Raw genomic sequence first — 20,431 nt, forward strand, 5'->3', positions numbered from 1 at the left:
TGACTCTGAGAGGCTGGGCAGCTGTGGAGGCTGCAGCCTGCTCTTCGCAAACAGAGCCTCCTGGCTTTCCAAGGGAGGTTTGTTTGAATTAGGGTGGGGGGGGGGCCACTCCTGACCACAGTTGCCCGAGCCTGCTGGCTTGGTGAGGGGCCCAGAACAGAGCACCCCCAAACCACCTGCCCCACTCCTGAGCTTTACCTCTCTGCTGGTGGAGGGCTGTTCTGGGTGCTTCTGTGTATGTGTGGGCCAGGCTGGCTCAGGTGGCTTCTCTGCAAAGAGAGGAGCTCTGCCTACCTGGTGGCATCAGACAGAAGGAGGGATAAGGAACCACTCGCCTATGGCCAACGGTCTCTTTCTGTTGTGGCCCTTGGAAGCCGGCTGTGATACCCACATCCGGCACACACAGTTGTCCTATTGGGTTTTCTGGCTGGGAAGAGAGAGGACCCAGTTGTCCTTTTCTGGAGAAGCTACAGAAACAACTTGACCCATGGCTCCTTTGGAGGTCCCCGGCCCACCTCCAGGGAGAACAGGGAAGGTGTGTGCTTCCACCAGGAGCTCCTCACAGGGGCACCCGGGAGAGCCAGGACAAGGACTGGCCTCGGTGGGTGAGCAACAGGCTTGGGGCTTCTAGGAGGTGGGAATCCAGGGACCAGCCAGCCGAACCTCTGCCACAGTCCTTGGGCTTCATCGGACCCTTCCCTTTTGTTGATGGGAACTGGCGGTTAAAGTTACTGTGAAGCTCCTGGGAGGAGGGAAGGAAGTGGAGAGGACCAGCACAGGTAACATTTCCTATTCTAATCGGCAACCCTCTCCTCGCACACCCTACCCCCAGGGGAAACATTTCCCTAGGAGTTCTGTTTAGTTCGGCCTGCAACCGGATGCTGAAGCCTGTGAGAACTGGAATAGACTCATCTTTCCATGTCTTCTTTGAGTGCTCCCTCCCCCATCCCCAACACCACCACCAACGTTGCAGGGGCAAAGGAGCCTCGGGCATCCAGATGGATCCTGTTCCCCTTAAGGATGGGCCTGTTTCAACTTCATTTCACTGCCTCCCCTGAGGATTCTATAAACATTTCCAGAAGGATGCAGATAAGGGGGAAAAAAAAAAAGATCTTATGTAAACACTAGATGGCTAGGGACCAGGAGGTATTAGATGGTTGGAACTTTAAAAATACCCACAACCTCGACTAAAGGAAAGTAGAAATTTACTTTCATTTTAACCTCTGTTATTGCTGCTAGGGTCAGTAAAACGGTAGAAGCAGGCATCTCAAGAGACACATGATATGATGAAGATCGCAAGAGAGGCTGAAAGGGAAGCTGCAGAGCTATGGCTGGGGTGACCTTACTGGCCAGTGAAGAATGCGGATGGGTGCATCTGAGGGCTGCCTTCTCTACACATTGTTGTTGTTCAGTCGCTCAGTCATGTCTGACTCTTTGCGACCCCATGGACTGCAGCACACCAGGCTTCCCTGTCCTTCACCATCTCCTGGAGTTTGTTCAATCAAACTCATGTCCATTGAGTCGGTGATGCCATCCAACCAATCTATAAATTAAGGAAGGCCAAAGAATGATGCAAGACAGCAACTCCTCACTGCCTAAAGAATCTTATCTGGCTGCCCAGTCTCCATACCCTCCCCACTGATGATCATGCTTTCATAGCCCCACCTTGTGGGCCTAGGAACAAGCTCTTTCTATTAGCAGGATCTCTATATGCTAGATCTTCAATTGGGAAACCTTTCCCCAGGTACTTTGCTTATCTCAGTCTTCCTTGTCTTTTCAGGTTATCACCTAAAATATCTGAAATATCACCTCCTCAGGGAAGCTTCCCTGATCAACCTTTTAGAGGGAGCCGCCCTGGTAATTCTTTTTAAAAATAGCTTCTAAGAGATATATTGTATTATATCAGATTCATTAGGTTCATTAAGATAATTTATTGACTATAAAAGAGGTAAGTTGTATTTAATATAATTAACCAAAATTCTATAACATTGGGGCTTCCCCAGTGGCTCAGCATCTGTAGAATCTGCCTGAAATGCAGGAGACACAGGAGATGTGGGTTTGATCCCTGGGTCGGGAAGATCCCCTGGAGGAGGAAATGGCAACCCACTCCAGTATTCTTGCCTAGAGAATTTCATAGACAGAGGAGCCTGGTGGCCTATAGACCATGGGGTCACAAAGAGTCAGACACAACTGAGCATGTCCATACTGTAACATCTGTGTTAAATAGTTGTGCTTTACAAATAGGAACTCAAGTGACACAAATATTCTGCCTTCAGGATCTGGCAATTCTCTCTCAGAGCTACATGTTTATGGCCTTCACCGAATTTACCAAAAGCAATCCTTATTTTATGTGTTTGGCTGTTTGCTTTCCGTCCACTTGACTGAAGTGTAAGCTCTAAGAGTTCACAAAATCAGGACATGCTCAAAAGCATTTCTTGAATAAACAATTGAACCAAATGTGAACTGAGCTCAGGAAGGGGGCAAATTCAGTTCAGGTACACATCTTCAAGTCTGCCATATATGTGGGGGTGGAGCGGGTAGGCTGAGAAGTTCATAGTCAAGCTTTTCACTCCTCCTCCCCTGGAAGCAGGCATCGCCTAGGAGTATACTGGGTCTCCTTTAGCTTTCCCTGGCCAAAGTCCAGTTTGTTTTGAATCCAATAACCCACAAGAGAAAAAATCTCTGATCATTTTGTGAAGCCAGGCTGCTTTACCTTTCTCCGAGACCAGAGGTTCTTGAACTCAAAGGTGCATCTGAACCCCTGGTGGATACAGGTGTGCTCAGTTGCTTAGTCCTGTCCGACTCTAGGACCCCATGGACTATAGCCTGTCAGGCACCTCTGTCCACTGGATTCTCCAGGGAAGAATACTGGAGTGGGTTACCATTTCTTCCTCTAGGGGATATTCCTGACCTAGGGATCGAACTCAAGTCTCCTGCATTGTAGGCAGATTCTTTACCACTGAACCACTGGGGAAGCCTGGAGGGCATGTTAAAATGTAAATCTCTAGGTCATCCTCCCAGAGTTTTTGATTTAGTAGATGTAGGGTGGAGTCTGAAAATGTACACATCCAACAGTGAGGCTAATAGTTCCGGTCCAGGGACCACACTTTGAGAAGCACTGTTATAGACCTCGAAATCACCAGAGATGTTGACAAGCAAATGTTTCAATAGACAGGAAACAGCAGGGTCAAAAATCACAGGGGACTGGTGATGTCCAGGACGGAGGAATGTTAGTAGGGCTCACAGTCTCAGAAATCTACCAGGCAAGTCTATGAGCTGAAATGGTCTACTTGGCCAGATAGCTCATTACCTGCCCATATCATATTTTCACTTTATAAAAAGCCAGCTAGCCAATCTATTTACTAACGGCATGTAAAGGTGCTAAGAAGCATTATCCCAAGAGAGTGACCAACCATCCCGATTTGGCTGGGTTGGAGGGGTTTTCCAGGACCACAGGACTTTCAGAGCTAAAACTCAGCAACGTCTCAGGCAAACTGGGATGTTTTTGGTCACCCAAGGTGAACCTAAGTCTCTTTGTCTCCAATAAAAAAATGCAGAAAAATATCTCTGGTATAATGTTTATTTAAATAGTAATCTTAAAAAGGTTTTATACAAATCATATAAACACAGTTTGACATTGTTGTTTATTTTTTACATTGAAGAATCACAGTAAAAGCTCTCAAGTTCCCTTGATCTGGCTCAGCCAGTGGATGGTCAAATACCTTTAACAGCTAACCTTGGAAAAGTTAACCTCATGTGTGACAGTTTAACTTTTCCCCTTGTTTTCTTGCCATTCATGCTCATTCCTCGGACCCTCATTCCTGTCAACTCCCCATGCCCACACCTAAGAGAGGAAGCAGCCCTGTGGTCCTGTTGACCGCCTAGTCCGGGAGAGCGTGGAGGTAATGTGTCATTCAGTACAAGGCATAAAAGGAGATCAATACTGTGAGTTGGGTTTCCCAGGGGGAAGGAGTCAAGGAGATGGGTCGGTGAGCCTACCTGCAGATAGCAACAACAAATGCACCAGGGTGTCCCCTGGCCAGGTTATAATCGGGGTCCTGTCTTACAACAGAACAGCCTCCAGGGCTGGTGAGGTATCTACATGTAGCTCTGGCTGGCCTGCTTTTGTTTAGCATCCGGAGCCCACTCAAGGGCTCAAACCAGCCAATGGTGAATATGGATATAGGACATTAGAGGGATGCAGGTTGAGTTGTACATAACTGAGAGGTGAACTGCGGGTCGGAGACAAGGCTGGTCTTTGGGGAGTTGATGAATGGCCCACGGGACTTGAGAAGGCCAGGGCCCTCAGTGTCAACTTTTGAACTCTCTTCTTTTGCAGGTTAACTCTGGAAACCCTTGGACGTGCTAACTTCTGGAACACTGAGTTACACGGGAAGGCGAAGAGGAAGTGGGCTAATTAAGAACTTACTTCTGCCACACACTCAGCTCAGGAGGGCCTGAAGCTAAGGCCTTGGGCTTGACAGCTTCACTTGTCACCTCTAACTACCACTGTGCCAACGAGTGCCAAGATCAGCAGTGACACTCGGGCCTAGGTCAAAGTCACAACACCACCACTGAGTCCCACGTGACCATTCACATACACAGTAGATACAGAGAACTCAAAGACTGGCAAAGACACACACACATAGGAATAAATAGCTGTTGGTATGAACTCTCCCTCTCTTCACACAGAACACTGTGACATTACCATTTGAACTAGCATTTTCATAAGTTAACATCGAAAGGAACCAGCCGGTCCCATTCACCCTTCCCCTTTCACCTAGGTATGAGACAAATGACATCGTGGGTGACCATAGCAGCAAAAAATGGTCTGACAGTTCACCACTGATTCACAATAGGCTGGGCATACTGTTTGGGTTTCAAATGTATTTCCAGCACACAGGCAAGCTGTAGGCGTTACTACAAAATCAAGATTTGGATCCTGGCGTGGACAATCTTCTCCTTCACACGGTTTCATGCGATTCCAGATGCCTCCCCTTCTAGAGCAGTTGAGAGTCATCTAGGGCTATGATTACCACTTGGGTGGCAGGCCTTACTCCATCCATAGGATGAGTGGTGTGGGGGAAGCTGGGTGTGGAGCCACTGGGTGAGGGAAGAGGAATAGAGGAATGCCTTAACTCGTATGGTATTCACTGATTTCTACATAGAAGGAAAATACATTTTTTTCTTCATTTTTCAAGGCACTTAATAAAAAAAAAATACATAAATTGGTGTGTGTGTGGGTGGGTGTATGTAAGAACACAGGTCTCTCTGGGGTTGAAGCAGCATTAGCATTTTGGTCCACAGGGCGTGCAGACTTTTGGTTAGAAGCAGCTCTCAGGCATTGCAGTGCTGCTGATGCTTCTGAAAGGTGGAGGTGGTGGCTGTCACCCCAAGGAGAAGTCTGTGTTTACTAGCCTAACAGAGACGGATGTATCAGAATGTCTTTTCCAGTCCTCTCAGTCTTTTCGATCACATGACCACAGACGATGGACTTCTTTTTCTCTCTCCACTGTTCTCTTCCTTTCCCGTCAGTTGTCACTAGTGATGTCTCACTGATGGACAAACATACTGATAGCTTATATTTCCCCCGCCCCATCTCAGAGAATGTCAAACAATGCTGTTTCCTGGGGCTTAAGAGACCTGACAGTGAGCGTGTATGCATGGGTGTACATGTGTGTGCATGCTTGTATGTGTGTGTGCGTGTGGGGCACGTGTGTATGCTTTAGAAGAACAAGGACGAAGGAAAAGAAAAAGCAAAACCACCACCAGAGGCCCCACAAAGTAGCCTCACAGCCACACGTTCTGGGTCTAGACTGAATGAATGGCTCCTATTCACAAAGCACGTTAAGGCTTGTCCGCTTCTAACATGGAGGCGCTTCTACGGATTTTGACGTGTGAAGTTTTCTTTCTGGTTTGTTTTAAATCGCATATAAGAAAGAGCTGTTCATGCTGACCCTAAAATGGCAATTTTCCCCTGGATAAAAAAAGTTAAAGGCAACAACATCCTACCGAAATGCTAGGACTGGAAACGGCAGCTTGTCAAGTTGGCTGGCAGAAGCTATACCACAGCAAATCCCGGAAGTCATGAGACGATCGGAGGGTGGGATAAACTGGACGGCTTTTTGGGGGAATTTATTTTCTAAAGATGGAGAGTCTGAAAAGACTTTTTGCTTTCCAAGCGTTGATTAGGAAGAAAAAGCAGAGACTACTGATCACCACTCTGCTCTATTCTGGAAAAGTCATTCTCTTCTGCCTCTTTGAGTTGCTCACAGACCAAAGAAATAAAACAGAATTAGTAACAAACTCACAAACAAAATAGAACTGTGACCACCAAAGAGATGAGCACCCATCCTTGTCCCAGCAAATGATTCAGCCACGTGGTCTCAGGTGGGTCCCAACCCCCTGAAAGACTGCATTTCCCTGCTTCCCTCGACTCGCCTGTTCTGTCCACACCTTCAGTATTCTGGATCGGTTGGATCGAGATTATGGCATTCAGTTTCCAAAGGGAAAAAAAATTGTAATTTCCACTAGCCCCTCTTGCTGGAATGAAATGTCAGGTGCGATTTGGGTGCAATCTGTCAGGCCTCTGAGCAGCACTTCTGGTGGTTCATCTTGACCTTGTGCTTGAGGCCGTCGTAGAGCTCGAAGTTGTAGTTCTCCAGCGTGGTGCAGCTGCGGGAGCTCAGGCCAGAGTAGGAACAGGTGCAGTAGAGCAGAAGCCCCGCACATGTGGCCCCGAGGAGGACGCCCAGCGAGCTCATGGCAATGATGGTGATGAGAATGGGGTCTAGAGTGTAAAGCCAACTCTTCTCTTTGTCAGCCAGAGGGGCCCCAGACCCGGAGGTTGGGGAAGAAGAGTTGCTCCAGTCCACTTCGTAGTCATCTAGGATGTAAAGGACACGAGAGACTGCAGACACTGCTTCTTTTAGAAATAACTGAGACTCCCCCCATCCCAGTTCAGAGGTTTTTCAGAACCTGAGGCTGAGCTGTTCGACACTGGTACTATACTGAAAGTGAAAGTCGCTCAGTTGTGTCTGACTCTTTGTGACTCCATGGACTATACAGTCCACGGAATTCTCCAGGCCAGAATACTGGAGTGGGTAGCCTTTCCCTTCTTCAGGGGATCTTCCCGACCCAGGGATCAAACCCAGGTCTCTTGCATTGCAGGCGGATTCTTTACCAGCTGAGCCAAAAGGGAAGCCCTGCTTGGCTTCAAAACCCAGCCCCACCTTGTCCTAGCTGTGTAACCTTGGGCAAGTTATTTGGTTTCTCTTTGCCTCAGTTCATTCATCTGTGAAATGGCACTACTAATAACCTCACAGGGTTGTTAGGAGGTTTGAATGAATGAACATTTGCACAGTGCTTGGTGTCCAGCACAAAGTAAGTATGGTCTAAGTATCTGATACTTAAACAGTCTGAGTCAGAGTAAGTGAGCTTAGATTTTCACAGGGTGCCTTTAGAGCTCTTGGAATGGCCCTCTGTTCTGTACACCCTTCTTCCTTTGTCTCCTTACCCCTTGTCTCCTTACCTCCAGCTGCTTCATGTTAAATCAAAGAACAGGCTGAGACTATTTCAACATGACAAGTTCTCCAATTTGGCATTCCTGGCCACCCAAGCAGTAGATTTTTTTTTTTTTTTTGATCCACCAGGCCTCACGACCTAAACTTTACCTTACTGCTATGTGTTACAGATTCAGATGTTGAATTCTGACCCCTAGTACCTCACAATGTGACCTTACCTTGAGGATAGGTCTTTACTGAGGTAGTCAAGTTAACATGAGGTCCTTAAGATGGGCCCTAATCTAGTATGACCAGTGTCCTTGTAAAAAGGGGAAATCTGGAGGCAGATACAGGTGGGAGAATACCATGGAAACATGTAGATGGCCATTTACAAGCCAAGGAAAAAGGTTTGGTCCACATCCTTCCCTCACAGGCCACAGAAGAAGCCAGCCCTGTGGGTACCTTGATCTTGGACTTCTAGCCTCCAGAACGGTGAGAAAATAAATTTCTGTTGTTTAATCCACCCAGTTTGCAGTATTTTATCATGGCCACTCAAGCAAACTAATGTATTTCTGTAGCGTGATCAAGGCATGACCACATCTCTGGCAAATTTTGTGGGATTTCCTAATAATCCCATGAAGAAGGCAGGGTGATACTATAATTTGAAAAAAATAGATGAGGAACTGAGGCTTTGAGAAATTAAGTGATTAGGTAACTCACTCAAGTGCCCAGAGTTAGCAAAGAGTTAAACTAGGACTAGAAATCAGGCTTTCTGCATCCTCATCTTTTACTCTTTCTACCCCATCTAGGGCTTCTGCTGCTTGATCTATCACAGCCTTTCTGTGAAGGCCAGTTGTGCAGCTTTGCCCATAAAAGGAACGTTAGACCAGGCTTTGCAGGGGGAGTCTGCATTCAGTTAACAAGGTGCTGTTTGGGTTAGTCACTCTGTTTCTATAACTACACTTGAAGTGTTTGATTAAGGTCAAGTTAAAAAAAGCAGCTCTATAAACTGCTCTTCTTAAAGGCATCAGTCTTGGTCTAAAGCTGCTCTTTGAGGCGAACCTTAGTGATCTCTCTTGGAGATCAACTCCGGTTCTCAGAGACGCCTAGAGAGACCTGTGCTCCTCTGAGTGAAGGAAAGATATTACATCTGGGTGTTTGCTCAGCGCCCCTCCAGTCAGGACTCCTGCTTCAGCCTCATGGAATATGTGTATTTGAAGTAGGAAAACAGAGCTTGGAATAAGTATGAAAAATGAGATAGGTAGTGTGGATGAGACCTAAATCCTGCAACGAGCCCCACCTTGGTTCCTGAAAGCCATGGAATCAGAAATCTCAGCAGGCCTGAAGGAATGTTCACACTGAGTTATCCACTAAGCCCTTTTTGGAAGTAGGTCAGTGGGTTCAAGCAGTGACATGTATAGAGGAGCCTCGCTTTCACTTCTAAAGGGTTTATTCAGATTTGAAGTTCATCGGTGTCAAAAGTTGCCCCAAGTAGGGGACCTATTTCAGATTAGGCAGAGGAAGCTCAATAAACTTTCTAACTCTGTAAATTTGACTTTGATAGAGAAATTGATGGCTTCTTCATTCCTCTCTGGATTCTTGTCACATATTTCTGGCTGATAGTTCTGAATTCTGGCCCTCCTATACCCTAGGCATTATTTTTGTTGATAGCTTTATAGCCAAACTTGACTTTCATGATTATCTTCTAAATCATAATAACACTTACCATCAATTTCATCCTCGTAGCCCTCTCTCCCATGTATTTCTGGGATGTCCACTATAACAAGAAAGAAAATTTAAAAAAATCAGTCATAACAGGTTTGAGTGGCTAAAAGGCAGAGATGCCACCTTGCTGAAAATGACTCCCCAGCATTGTGGGAAGCTTAAAAATCGCATCTGCTTCTAGATCATTTAGTATTGCAGATTACTGGATCCGTCCCCCTTCAAATGACTTGACTTTACTTCCAACAACCAGAAGAACAGAAACAATAAGAAAGGCCTTAAGTGCCCAGTAGATGCTCTCTTGTATCTTTATAATAACTGTTATTTACAACCAATGTAGGTCTGAGTTTTATCTAAGGCAACTTCAGTCGTCTCTCATGTCTATCATCAGTCACATGACTGTAATGTTCATCTGGTATAGCACACGATCCCTCCTCATGAATGCATCTAAGTGGACACAAAGCATAAGAGTATAAAAGTTTCTCCTCTGGATTGCAATAAATGTAATTTAAGTCACATTTCATCATTATATGTTTTAATGTATTTATAGAACTAGAACTGGAAAGAATGTTATAACGCCTGTCCACCCCCACATATCCATGCTAATACTTTTCTCTTTCCTTCCCAATCTATGTTTCCCATTGGCTTTCTTCACGGTTTAGAATAGATCCAAAAAAAAAAAAAAAAGAATAGATCAAACATAGGCACCCAACCTGACTCGCCCAGGCTTGAATAGAGCTAAGTTAATTTACTCCGAATTTTCTCCAGTATTATCACTGTCTATCTTTTTCTTTTTTTATGATAATTTTTTTGGGGGAAGCGGGGTGGCTAATACAGGTCTCTATTTACTTTGCTGTCCATCTTATAGAAATCAGAGCCAATGGAAATTACCTGTCTAAAAGGGTAAAATATTTAAAAAAGAGAATCAAATATGTGGTGAAGAACAGGGTCTTATCATTTCTTCCTGTCTTATGAGTTAATTATGCCTGTCCTGGCTATCAGGTCAAAGTGGCACCAGCGAATGTATGTGGCCCTTCAGAAATTTCATTCAACTCAAAGTCAGGTGAGCTACCTTGATGTCAGCACTATAAATTTATATCCAAAAAAGTCAAGACTAAACACAAACTCAAGCTTCCAAAGAGCTAAACTATCAAACAAGAGGAACAGAAGGACTTCAGACCAGCCTGAACATCTCCCTCATCCGCACAAAATCTCGGGCAAGATCTACTTGATCATGACCTGAACTGAGGATCGATCCATCACTGCCATGCTTGGCATTCAGTCTTTCTCTGGAGGCAGAGGTTTTCATTCCGTTAGAAGTCTTCCTCATTCCTGGCCAAAGTGCTAAAGCACAATCTCATCCTCTTCGTCACCAGTGAAGGATGTGTAAAACAAAATGCCAAGACCCCACTGGAAAGGATGAATGCCACGTGGCACCGATCCTCCATAAATCCAGTCTGTTCCTGGCATGTTTGTAGCACAGCAACTCGTACCTGCAAGCCCCGCCAACTTCCGCACCTCAGTGCCCATCCCTACACTATTCTCCAGGCTTCTACAATGCAGGCTGTGCCCTTGGAATGAAGACGGAAACATGAATCAACAAGAGGCAGGTGGTATCTGTCATAGGGATCAAATCAGGCTCATGGAAATTAACTCTGAGTTTTTTTTTTTAAATCTTACAAGAAAAACAAACATGGAAGAAAACCATCACATTTCTAACAATTAATCATATTTATGGGATGCTTATGTCTTAACACCTTCATGGTTAAAAGAAGCAGAACACTGGATAAGAAAGAATATGTGGATCAACCCAGGATGAAAACTGCAGGGCTCCTGCCAGTGACTTTTGGGCCAAATCCTGTTCTTGCTTTTAGGGATTCCGTCTCTGCCAAGGATGTGACAAAGTTTTGGAGGCTAGAGTGCCATCTTGCTCCATCTCACACCCTCAGGGAAGAATTCTTAACACACTATTGATCACCAGCTGGAAAGGAGTGGATGTGGCATTGATCTTGGAGGAAAAAAGGTAAGAGGATGGTAATGACTATGAGAACATTTTGTCCCAGGAGATCACAGCCACTTGTCTCTGTGGGCAGAGGACTGGATGAGATGACCCTCCCCCCCGCCCCCCCCAAAAAAGGTCCATTTTTAAGGTTCTATGAAATTGATTACCCAGATGTGGCTGAGATTTCTGCACCTGGAGGATCAAAGGCTACTTCAGGTGAAGAACACTTTAGAGGCTTGACTTGGCTTTTTTCATAATCACTGCTCCCAGGAGTTTGGGTGAGTGGGAAGGGGTCAAAAAAAGGATAAGTTAATCAACATTTTCAAAAGCGCATCTGTTCATGAAGCCTTAAAGAAAGAATGACCCACTGGGGAAAACCCCAATAAAGGGAACATTTGTACAAAAAGCCATTTACTTTGATAGCAATTTTCTCTAGTCCCTTTGCTAATATTCTTGATATCTGTGTTTGGTTAAGAGCTTTCTTTCTCAGAAGCCTCTTTGCTCTTCATGGGCCACTTTCCTTTTCTGTTGAGGCCAAGAGAGAAACTTCAGCCTGTTTCCTCAGAATGCTGGCAGGGTGTGTGGATGTCCACTGGGTCCCTGTAGTTCTAGTAAAGAAAAGGCAAGGGTGGGTTGGAAGGAGGAGGAGTGAGCCAGGAACTCAAGGCAGAGACTGGAAGCAGCACCTTCCCAGGCAGGGGACATAACAGCCAGCGAATGAAGACCTGGCTGGAGAAGAGAGGCAGAGCAAGGACCTGGAACTTAACTTTTTAAATGAGGAAAAACTTGGAGAGGACATTCCAGGACTCTTTTAGGAGGTGTGTGTGTTTGTGAGTGGGTTGACGGAGAGTGCAGTGAGCCCCACCTTTAAAAGAACGCAGATCAGGAATGCATCTTACCACCCACACGACTTCCACTTTCAACCTTTGTGCTTACATGACCCTGCTTCCTTCTGGGCCCCCGTGTGGATTCAAGCTCAGGTCAGTCTGACTCCAAAACCTGAATTCTGACTCTCAGTACTGTACTGGGGCCAGAGAAGACCCTCTTCCTTCAACTCCTCCACCTGCGCACACAAATTCTCTGGCTATGGGCGGAACAGTGCATTTCACCTAAATCATCCCTGTGTGCGTGTGTGCTCGGTCACATTCGACTCTTTGTAGCCCTCCAGGCTCCTCTGTCCATGGAATTCTCCAGGCAAGAATACTGGAGTGGGTTGCCATTTCCTCCTCCAGGGGAATCTTCCCTACCCAGGGATCAAACCCACGTCTCTTGCATTGGCAGACGTCTTCTTTATCACTGCACCACCTGGGAAGACCATTCCCATAGAGAAAACAGTCTGCCTTGTCTTCATCCCAGTGGGCTGGATACACAGTGTCTGGGTGTTTGCCTGCATTGCTGGCTCACCACTTTGATGGGAACTCACCAGGACTTCTCATGAACGTGAGGATGTGGTGATCTGAAATTTGGGGCTTCATGTTTTTCATGATAGACATTATCCAGAGAGGGAAGGCAGGCTTTCATTGTTCTTCATAGAGCAGTGTTCACTTACTGACTACCAGCCAATCAGCCAATTCTCATTAAGAGGGTCGACTACGTGCCAGGGAGCCATACAGAGGAGTTTGGGAAATGAAGATGTATGGGACCTGGTGTCTACAACTAAGGCCCTTCAGTGTGACTGGGAAGCAAGGACTCACCATGCCAAAATAGCACAAAAGAAAGGGGGCTGTTGCGGAGGGACCTCAAAGTGCTGATGGAGTTGGGGGCAGGGATTGGGCAAATGAGGGTGGGCCACTGCTGGGAAAAATGTGGGAGGACGAGGCAGCAGCTTTGGAATGGAGGCTGCTGCCAGGAGTGGGGAGAGGATGGGGAGTCCAGCTCCTTTCTCTGATGGGTATGGACTGTCTCAAACATGGCACCTGAGCCTTTAAGCTTGTACACTGATCTCTTGGTTTGGGGCGTGAATTCATTTTTTTTAGATCCACTGAAGAATTCAAACAGATTGCCTTGCCTGGTCACAGATCTCCTCCTTATATGTCCCTACATCAGAGTCACGTCTCTGCCCACCTCCCTGCACCGGCTACTGCAGACCAGCAGAGCAAGAGGAAGAAGAACTCATGAGTGCCTGGAAGGTAGCTGAACAGAATTTTGAGAAACTAAGTGATTAGAGTAGCCACTACTTAGAAAACAAACAAAAAACCCAATTCAGGAAAACCTGGTCATTTTCATATTGACATTGCATCTCAGGCCAAATGGTCCACTCGTTTCCCTTAGCATTGCGGAGAGGTGGGTTAGGTACCCAGTGAAGAGTGAGTCAAGGTCTTACCTGTCTCCTATTATCCTGATTTTCCTATAGTGGCTAGTTACTAAGACATCCTCTGGACTGTTCAGCAACCCCCCTCCACCCAGGAAGAGTTGAATATTCTCCAGCATCCTTGTCAGTAAATTGCAAAGGTACAGCACAAAAGAGGAACAGCCATACCAGTCACGAACCGAGCCTACTCTAGGGAGATGTGTATCTCCCAGAGGGGTTTGGAACACTGCCTGGCAGTGTAAGACCACACATGCCAGGCAGGGGAAATACCCCAGACACTCCAGCCTGCAAGTGGAAAATTCCCCCCGAGTGTGGTGTAGGTCTCAAACAAAAATGCTTTCTCTCATTTAGATTTTCCTTCCCACCCTTCCTCTCTCTTTACACACACACAGACACACACACACACACACACACATTTTGCTCTCTCCCTCATCTTTTTCTTTCCCTTCCTAAATTAGGATCCTTTGGGGTTAGAATGTTTTTCTGCAGTTACAGAAAAATTTGACCTTCCCTTTCACTACATCTCTCATATGCTGTGGTCACTGCAACTGTATTTTCATTGACATTGTTCTGTTTAGTTTTTATATCAAAAAAAAGAGCTTCACAAGATCACTAAGAGAGTGAGAAGTCTGCCCCAAACCACTGGCTGCTTTTAGATAAATGGTTGAAGATCATCCTCGGGTCACCTGCACACTGATCAGGACACCAACATATGCTTGCTGGCTTTTCTCTGAAGAGTTTCTTCCAGGCCAGCTCCAAGCAGTGGCTTGAGAGGCCTGGTGGGAGCAGATGACAGATTGGCCACCCAGAACATGCAGTGGACACACTCAGGACTGCACCTGGAGGGGAGCACTTCGGGATATGGAGGAGCACTGGGCTGGAAGCACTGCCCTGGGAGCGGATTGCCTGCTCATCAGAGTTCCACCACTCCACTCAGGTGTGGGGGCTAGGATGAGCATCTAAGCACCCTGTGTCTCAGCTTCTTCCCCTGTACAGTGAGCACCGGTGTTCTTTCCTGCCCAAAAACCCTATTGTCTTTATAGGAAGACAATGAGAAAGCTACGATGGTCTTTCTTTTGAGGGCTGCCTGAAAAGGCCGATATTAGATAAGGCAGCTTTTGCAGAAAAGAGCTCACTGCCCCAGTCTTTACCCCAGGTCTGTCCTCTTCTGGGTGTGTCCCACCTGAAGTCGTCCACCTTAAGTTCTGTGGGGATGGAGAAGACCATGCAACAGACAGGCGGGGGGAAACCACGAGACCCCACGTTTTCAATACTTGCTCATTTGGCTTAGAAATCAATCCTGCTAACTGGCAACTGAAGAACTGACAGATCAGGTAAATAGTGTACCAAATTTGAAGACTCCACCTTAGCTAAGGTGGGGCTGATAAAACCAGGTGAGAAGCCACTTAAACCACATGTCCACTCAACCCATCAAACTGCAATCAGCAAGACAAGGATCAAAGACATGCCTACACAGGAAATCATTGAAATCATTCATTTTCACAGGTACCAAGTGTCATCACTTCTATTCAAAGAGGAAGAAATTGAGGAAGGAGAGTAGAAAAATGCAATAAGTCATTGAAGAGCTCAGCAGCAGACCTGAGAGTCAGCCACATTTTCGACACCTTGTTTGGGGCTGTGATTTATTTGGGATTAGCTCTTGGCCACTGAGAGTCCTTGTTGAGTTTGATTCCAAGTTCCTGAAGCCCTCAGGTCAGTTAAATCACTGGACCACTCACATGGGAGTAGCCTTCAGAAAATCCTCTCAGCCACTTTGTTTTGATCCCAGCAGGAGAAGCAACACTGTGATCTAAACAAATGAGAAATCATGAAGGGCTAACAGATATTTCTTGGCTCTTCAATGTGTTTAATTTGATTTACTATTTAGTATTGGCTGAAGGTTCCTACTCCCTACCACACTTAATTTCCCTAATTCAGTTTGTTCATCCCCAGTTGCCATAAGGAGCCAAAAGTTCAGATGTAGATCAAAATTTTGCCAAAACCCCTCCATTAGAGTCAGGCTACTTGAGAGCCCTTCATCCCGTGCTGGGTTTGGCTTGAATTTAGAAACACCACCAGAAGATCTTTTATCATGGGTTTTTATCTCTTGAACTATAGCCAAATGTATGCAAAGTCATGGAAAAAATTTTTTTTGCAGTTTTCAAATGGTTTCAAGCAGGAAAAGAAAAGGGGGCTTGATCTGTGATATTTAAGAAGACTTTGAACATGATTTTCAATTATTTTTAGTTGAATTATCAGAAGGAAACACTAAAAAGGACTGAAAATATAGACTACAAATGAGAAGGTTGTGAAATGACCTAATAATACTTTCAAGTGTGGAGGCGGATGAGCATCTGAGGCCAGAATGGCTCCACTGAGCCCCAATAATCCACATGAAAATAAGAAAAAGGAGGCAGCCAGTAAAATGTTTAATTATAGATGGAGGCTTCATGATTGTGTAGGCTGGAAAAAACCCAGTAATGCTGATGGAGGAAAATTCTGGAATCTCTCCTTTGCTCTGCTTGTTGTTGTTCAGTTGTGTCCGACTCTTAGACCTGCAGCATGCCAGGCTTCCCTGACCTTCACTATCTCTCTGAGTTTGCTCAGACTCATGTCCATTGAGTTGATGATGCCATTCAACTATCTCATCCTCTGTCATCTCCTTTTCCTCCTCCTTCAGTCTTTCCCAGCATCAGGGTCTTTTCCAATGAGCTGGCTCTTCACATCATGTGGCCAAAGTATTGGAGCTTCAGCTTCAGCATCAGTCCTTTCAATGAATATTCAGGGTTGATTTCCTTTAGGACTGACTGGTTTGATCTCATTGTTGTCCAAAAGACTCTCAAGTCTTCTCTAGCATCACAGTTCAAAAGCATCAATTCTTCAGCACTCAGCCTTCTTTATAGTCTGACTCTCACATCCTTACATGACTACTGGAAAAGCCATAGGTTTGACTAGATAGACCTTTGTTGGCAAAGTGATATCTCTGCTTTTTAATATGCTCTCTAGATTTGTCATAGCTTTTCTTCCAAACATCAAATGTCTTTTAATTTTGTGGCTGCAGTTACCATTTGCAGTGATTTTGAGGCCCAAGAAAAGAAAATTTGTCATTGTTTCCACTTTTTCCCCATCTATTTACCATGATGGGACCAGATGCCATGGTCTTTGTTTTTTTGAATTAGGTTTTAAGCCAGCTATTTCACTCTCCTCTTTCACCCTCATCAAGAGGCTCTTTAGCTACTCTTCGCTTTCGTTGCTCTAGATCTTTGAAAAATCAGAGATGTTCTTCATTACTGTAAGTGGAAGCCCCAACTTTAGGTTTGGTCTTCTGTATAAATGCAACAGGGCTTCCCAGGTGGCGCCAGTGGTCAAGAATCTGCCTTTCAATGCAGGAGACATAAGAGAGGCGGGTTCAATCCTGGAGTCAGGAAGATACCTTGGAGGAGAGCATGGCAACCCACTCCCATATTCTTGCTTGGAGAATCCCACGGACAGAGGAGTCAGGTGGGATACAGTCCCTAGGGTTGCACAAAATCGGACGACTGAAGTGACTTTGCACGCACGCATGCACACGAAGGATCTGACATGCTTTTCTGGTGGGAGGCCTTGGTGGAGGGAGGTGAAGAAAGTATAAGGATGCCCGAGGATGAGAAAAGGGGCCTCCAAGAGAAGGGGAAGATGGACTTCCCTGGTGGTCCAGTGGTTAAGAATCCATCTGCCCATGCAGGGGACATGAGTTCGGTCCCTGATCCAGGAAGATTCTACCAGATGTGAAGCAACAAACCCCGAGCACCCCGACTACCAAAGCCTCAGTACCTGGAGGCTGTGCTCTGCAACAAGAGAAGCCACTGCAACGAGTAGCCCTTGTACTGCAATGAAGAGTAGCCCTTGCTTGCTGCAACTAGAGAAAAGCCCTCACAGCAAAGAAGACTCAGTGCAGCCAAAAATAAAAAAAAAATTAAAAAAATACATTAAAAACGTAAAGACAGGAGAGGTGCAGAAGGGGAACAGTGGGGGCTAAAGATGAACCACACTCAATCCAATCGCGCATAGGTCAGTGGGGACAGGTCCTCCTTGAGGAAAGAGGATGTGACAGTGGCCTTGTCAGGTGTTCAGAGCCAGGAAGCTACGGCAATGGTGAGGGCTAAGGCTTCCCATAGACAGCATTACGAGCTTGTGCTCCTCGTCTTCAGTTGGCCAAGGCGGATGAAGCACCATGGGGCTCCTTGGGCCCCCCACATCAGCCCCTGTCTAGGTCCTAGTGGCTATCTTTTCACCTCAGTACCAGCTTCCCAGGTGGTGCTGGTGGTAAAGAACCTGCCTGCCAACTCAGGAGACATACGAGATGAGAGTTCCATCCCTAGGTGGGGAAGATTCCTGCAGTAGGGAATAGCTACCCACTATATGCAGATGATGGAGAAGGCAATGGCACCCCACTCCAGTACTCTTGCCTGGAAAATCCCATGGATGGAGGAGCTGGTGGGCTGCAGTCCATGGGGTCGCTAAGAGTTGGACATGACTGAGCGAGTTCACTTTCACTTTTCACTTTCATGCATTGGAGAAGGAAATGGCAACCTACTCCAGTGTTCTTGCCTGGAGAATCCCAGGGACAGGGGACCCTGGTGGGCTGCCGTCTATGGGGTCGCACAGAGTCGGACACAACTGAAGCGACTTAGCAGCAACAGCAGCATATGCAGATGACACCATCCTTATGGCAGAAAGTGAAGAGGAACTAAAAAGCCTCTTGATGAAGGTGAAAGTGGAGAGTGAAAAAGTTGGCTTACAGCTCAACATTCAGAAAACAAAGATAATGGCATCTGGTCCCATCACTTCATGGGAAATAGATGGGGAAACTGGAAACAGTGTCAGACTTAATTTTTTTGGGCTCCAAAATCACTGCAGATGGTGATTGCAGCCATGAAATTAAAAGATGTTTACTCCTTTGAAGCAAAGTTATGACCAACCTACATAGCATATTCAAAAGCAGAGACATCACTTTGCCAACAAAGGTCCGTCTAGTCAAGACTATAGTTTCTCCAGTGGTCGTGTATGGATGTGAGAGTTGGACTGTGAAGAAAGCTGAGCACCAAAGAATTGATGCTTTTGAACTGTGGTGTTGGATAAAACTCTTGAGGGTCCCTTGGACTGCAAGGAGATCCAACCAGTGCATTCTAAAGGAGATCAGTCCTGGGTGTTCTTTGGAAGGACTGATGCTAAAGCTGAAACTCCAGTACTTTGGCCACCTCATGAGAAGAGTTGACTCACTGGAAAAGACTCTGATGCTGGGAGGGATTGGGGGCAGGAGGAGAAGGGGACGACAGAGGATGAGATGGCTGGATGGCATCACGGACTCGATGGGCATGAGTTTGAGTGAACTCCAGGAGTTGGTGATGGACAGGGAGGCCTGGTGTGCTGCAATTCATGGGGTTGCAAAGAGTCAGACACGACTGAGCGACTGAACTGAACTGAACTGATAGCATTCTTGCTTGGAAAATCCCATGGACAGAGGAGCCAGGTGGGGTCACAAAGAGTTGGACACGACTGAAGTGACTTAGCACACAGCACACACACCAGCTGTCACAAGTGCCCTAGAAAGAGATGAGGAAGACAACGCATCCCCCAAGGTCCTTGTGCCCCTTCTCCCAGCCCCTTGGTGGCAGTAGGGAGACGCAAAGAGAGGAAAATTTTAACAGACTGTGCGGAAATGAGCCTCGGTAACCAGCAGGCTGACTGAGAACAGGGCTTTGGTCAAGGCCACCTCAGGTTCAAAGCTTTCTCTGCATTCCCTTCATTACTAGAGTTGGTCGCTCTCTAGCGAGTTCCAGAGGACTCCAGTTCAGCGTCCAGTTAATGAGTCCTGCTGCCTGAGAAAGAAATTGCTGCTATTAAAAGCCAGACCTGGAGCCCTATCACTCCTCTTCCAGATGAGAGCCTTTGCCTTTGGGTACATCAGTTAATGATACTACAAGGGTTCAGTTTTGCACAATTACACACACAAGACAAAACAAGCTTGTGGTGTGTGTGTGTGTGTGGTGACATAGCTCTAGCTCACCCACATCTTGTTCTTGTGCTGCTCCCCGCAATTGAGCCGTCAAGAGTTATACCCCCCTCCCAAAGAATTATACCCTAGCCTCATGCCCAAGAGGCAGGAGTCCTGGATTTTTGGCAGGTTGGAGAAAGTGCAAAGATCTCCTGTATGGCTGTCACACTATCCATTATGCTCAGAGTCACACCACTATGACCACTTGGTCTAAGCGCACAGTAGAAATCAGGGTAACAACTCTTAAAAGAAATGGTGTTTTGGACTAATGGGTCTTTTGGCTTCTCTTCTACTTGCCATTCCTTACTGGAGCCACTTGGGGCTAGTAGCTTCACCTGTACATTGAAACCTCCCACTGGAAAACCACCTTATCTACTACCCTTCTTCAGGTCACATTAGCCTTGAAGCTCCTCAGAAAGGAGCTGGGTGCATCCTTCCAGCTGGGTAAGCCTGCTCCTCTCAGGGCCGTGGTCATGGTGGGGGCCCCAGGTATGAGGTCCCAAAGACTGGGGCCTTTCCACTGGCATGTGGGCTGGCTTGTGGCCGTTGGAATATTTTTGTCTGTAGCACAATACCGTGCATTGACCTTAAAGAATGTTTTTTTACATGAATTTTTTAGTAGAAAACATAAATAAATAACAGCAAGGCACAGCACAGTCACTCTTTGAAGAAACCAAGTGGAACTCATTAATCATGGAGAACAGGGCTCTGTCTGCTGAACTCAGGGATAGAATTAACTCCCGGGGCACAGTGGCCACAGTCCCAGTGAGCTGCGACTTATAGCCAGGCTCACATTCTCCACAAATGGGCATTGAAAAAGTCCCTGCAATTAAGATTTCCTCCGGTTAAGTGTCCTA

At 46.2% G+C, this 20,431-nt stretch overlaps 1 protein-coding gene across 2 annotated transcripts in view; it reads right to left on the reverse strand.

Moving 5' to 3' along the window:
• Positions 1 to 3,562: 3,562 nt before the first annotated feature.
• Positions 3,563 to 20,431, reverse strand: part of NRP2 (neuropilin 2) — a 120,096-nt gene continuing 103,227 nt past the window's right edge. For both annotated transcript variants that reach the window (XM_086366554.1, XM_086366543.1), the window contains exons 16-17: positions 9,229 to 9,279; positions 3,563 to 6,886 (exon numbers count right to left, since the gene is read on the reverse strand). In XM_086366554.1, the coding sequence (XP_086222680.1) occupies positions 6,582 to 6,886; positions 9,229 to 9,279 (356 nt within the window). In that variant the 3' untranslated portion in view covers positions 3,563 to 6,581. The remainder of the gene's footprint in view (positions 6,887 to 9,228; positions 9,280 to 20,431) is intronic.

This window comes from Bos grunniens, chromosome 2 (assembly GCF_055505025.1).
Source record: "Bos grunniens cultivar Pamir isolate PY7600 chromosome 2, Bosgru_T2T1.0, whole genome shotgun sequence".
Lineage (NCBI taxonomy): Eukaryota > Metazoa > Chordata > Mammalia > Artiodactyla > Bovidae > Bos > Bos grunniens.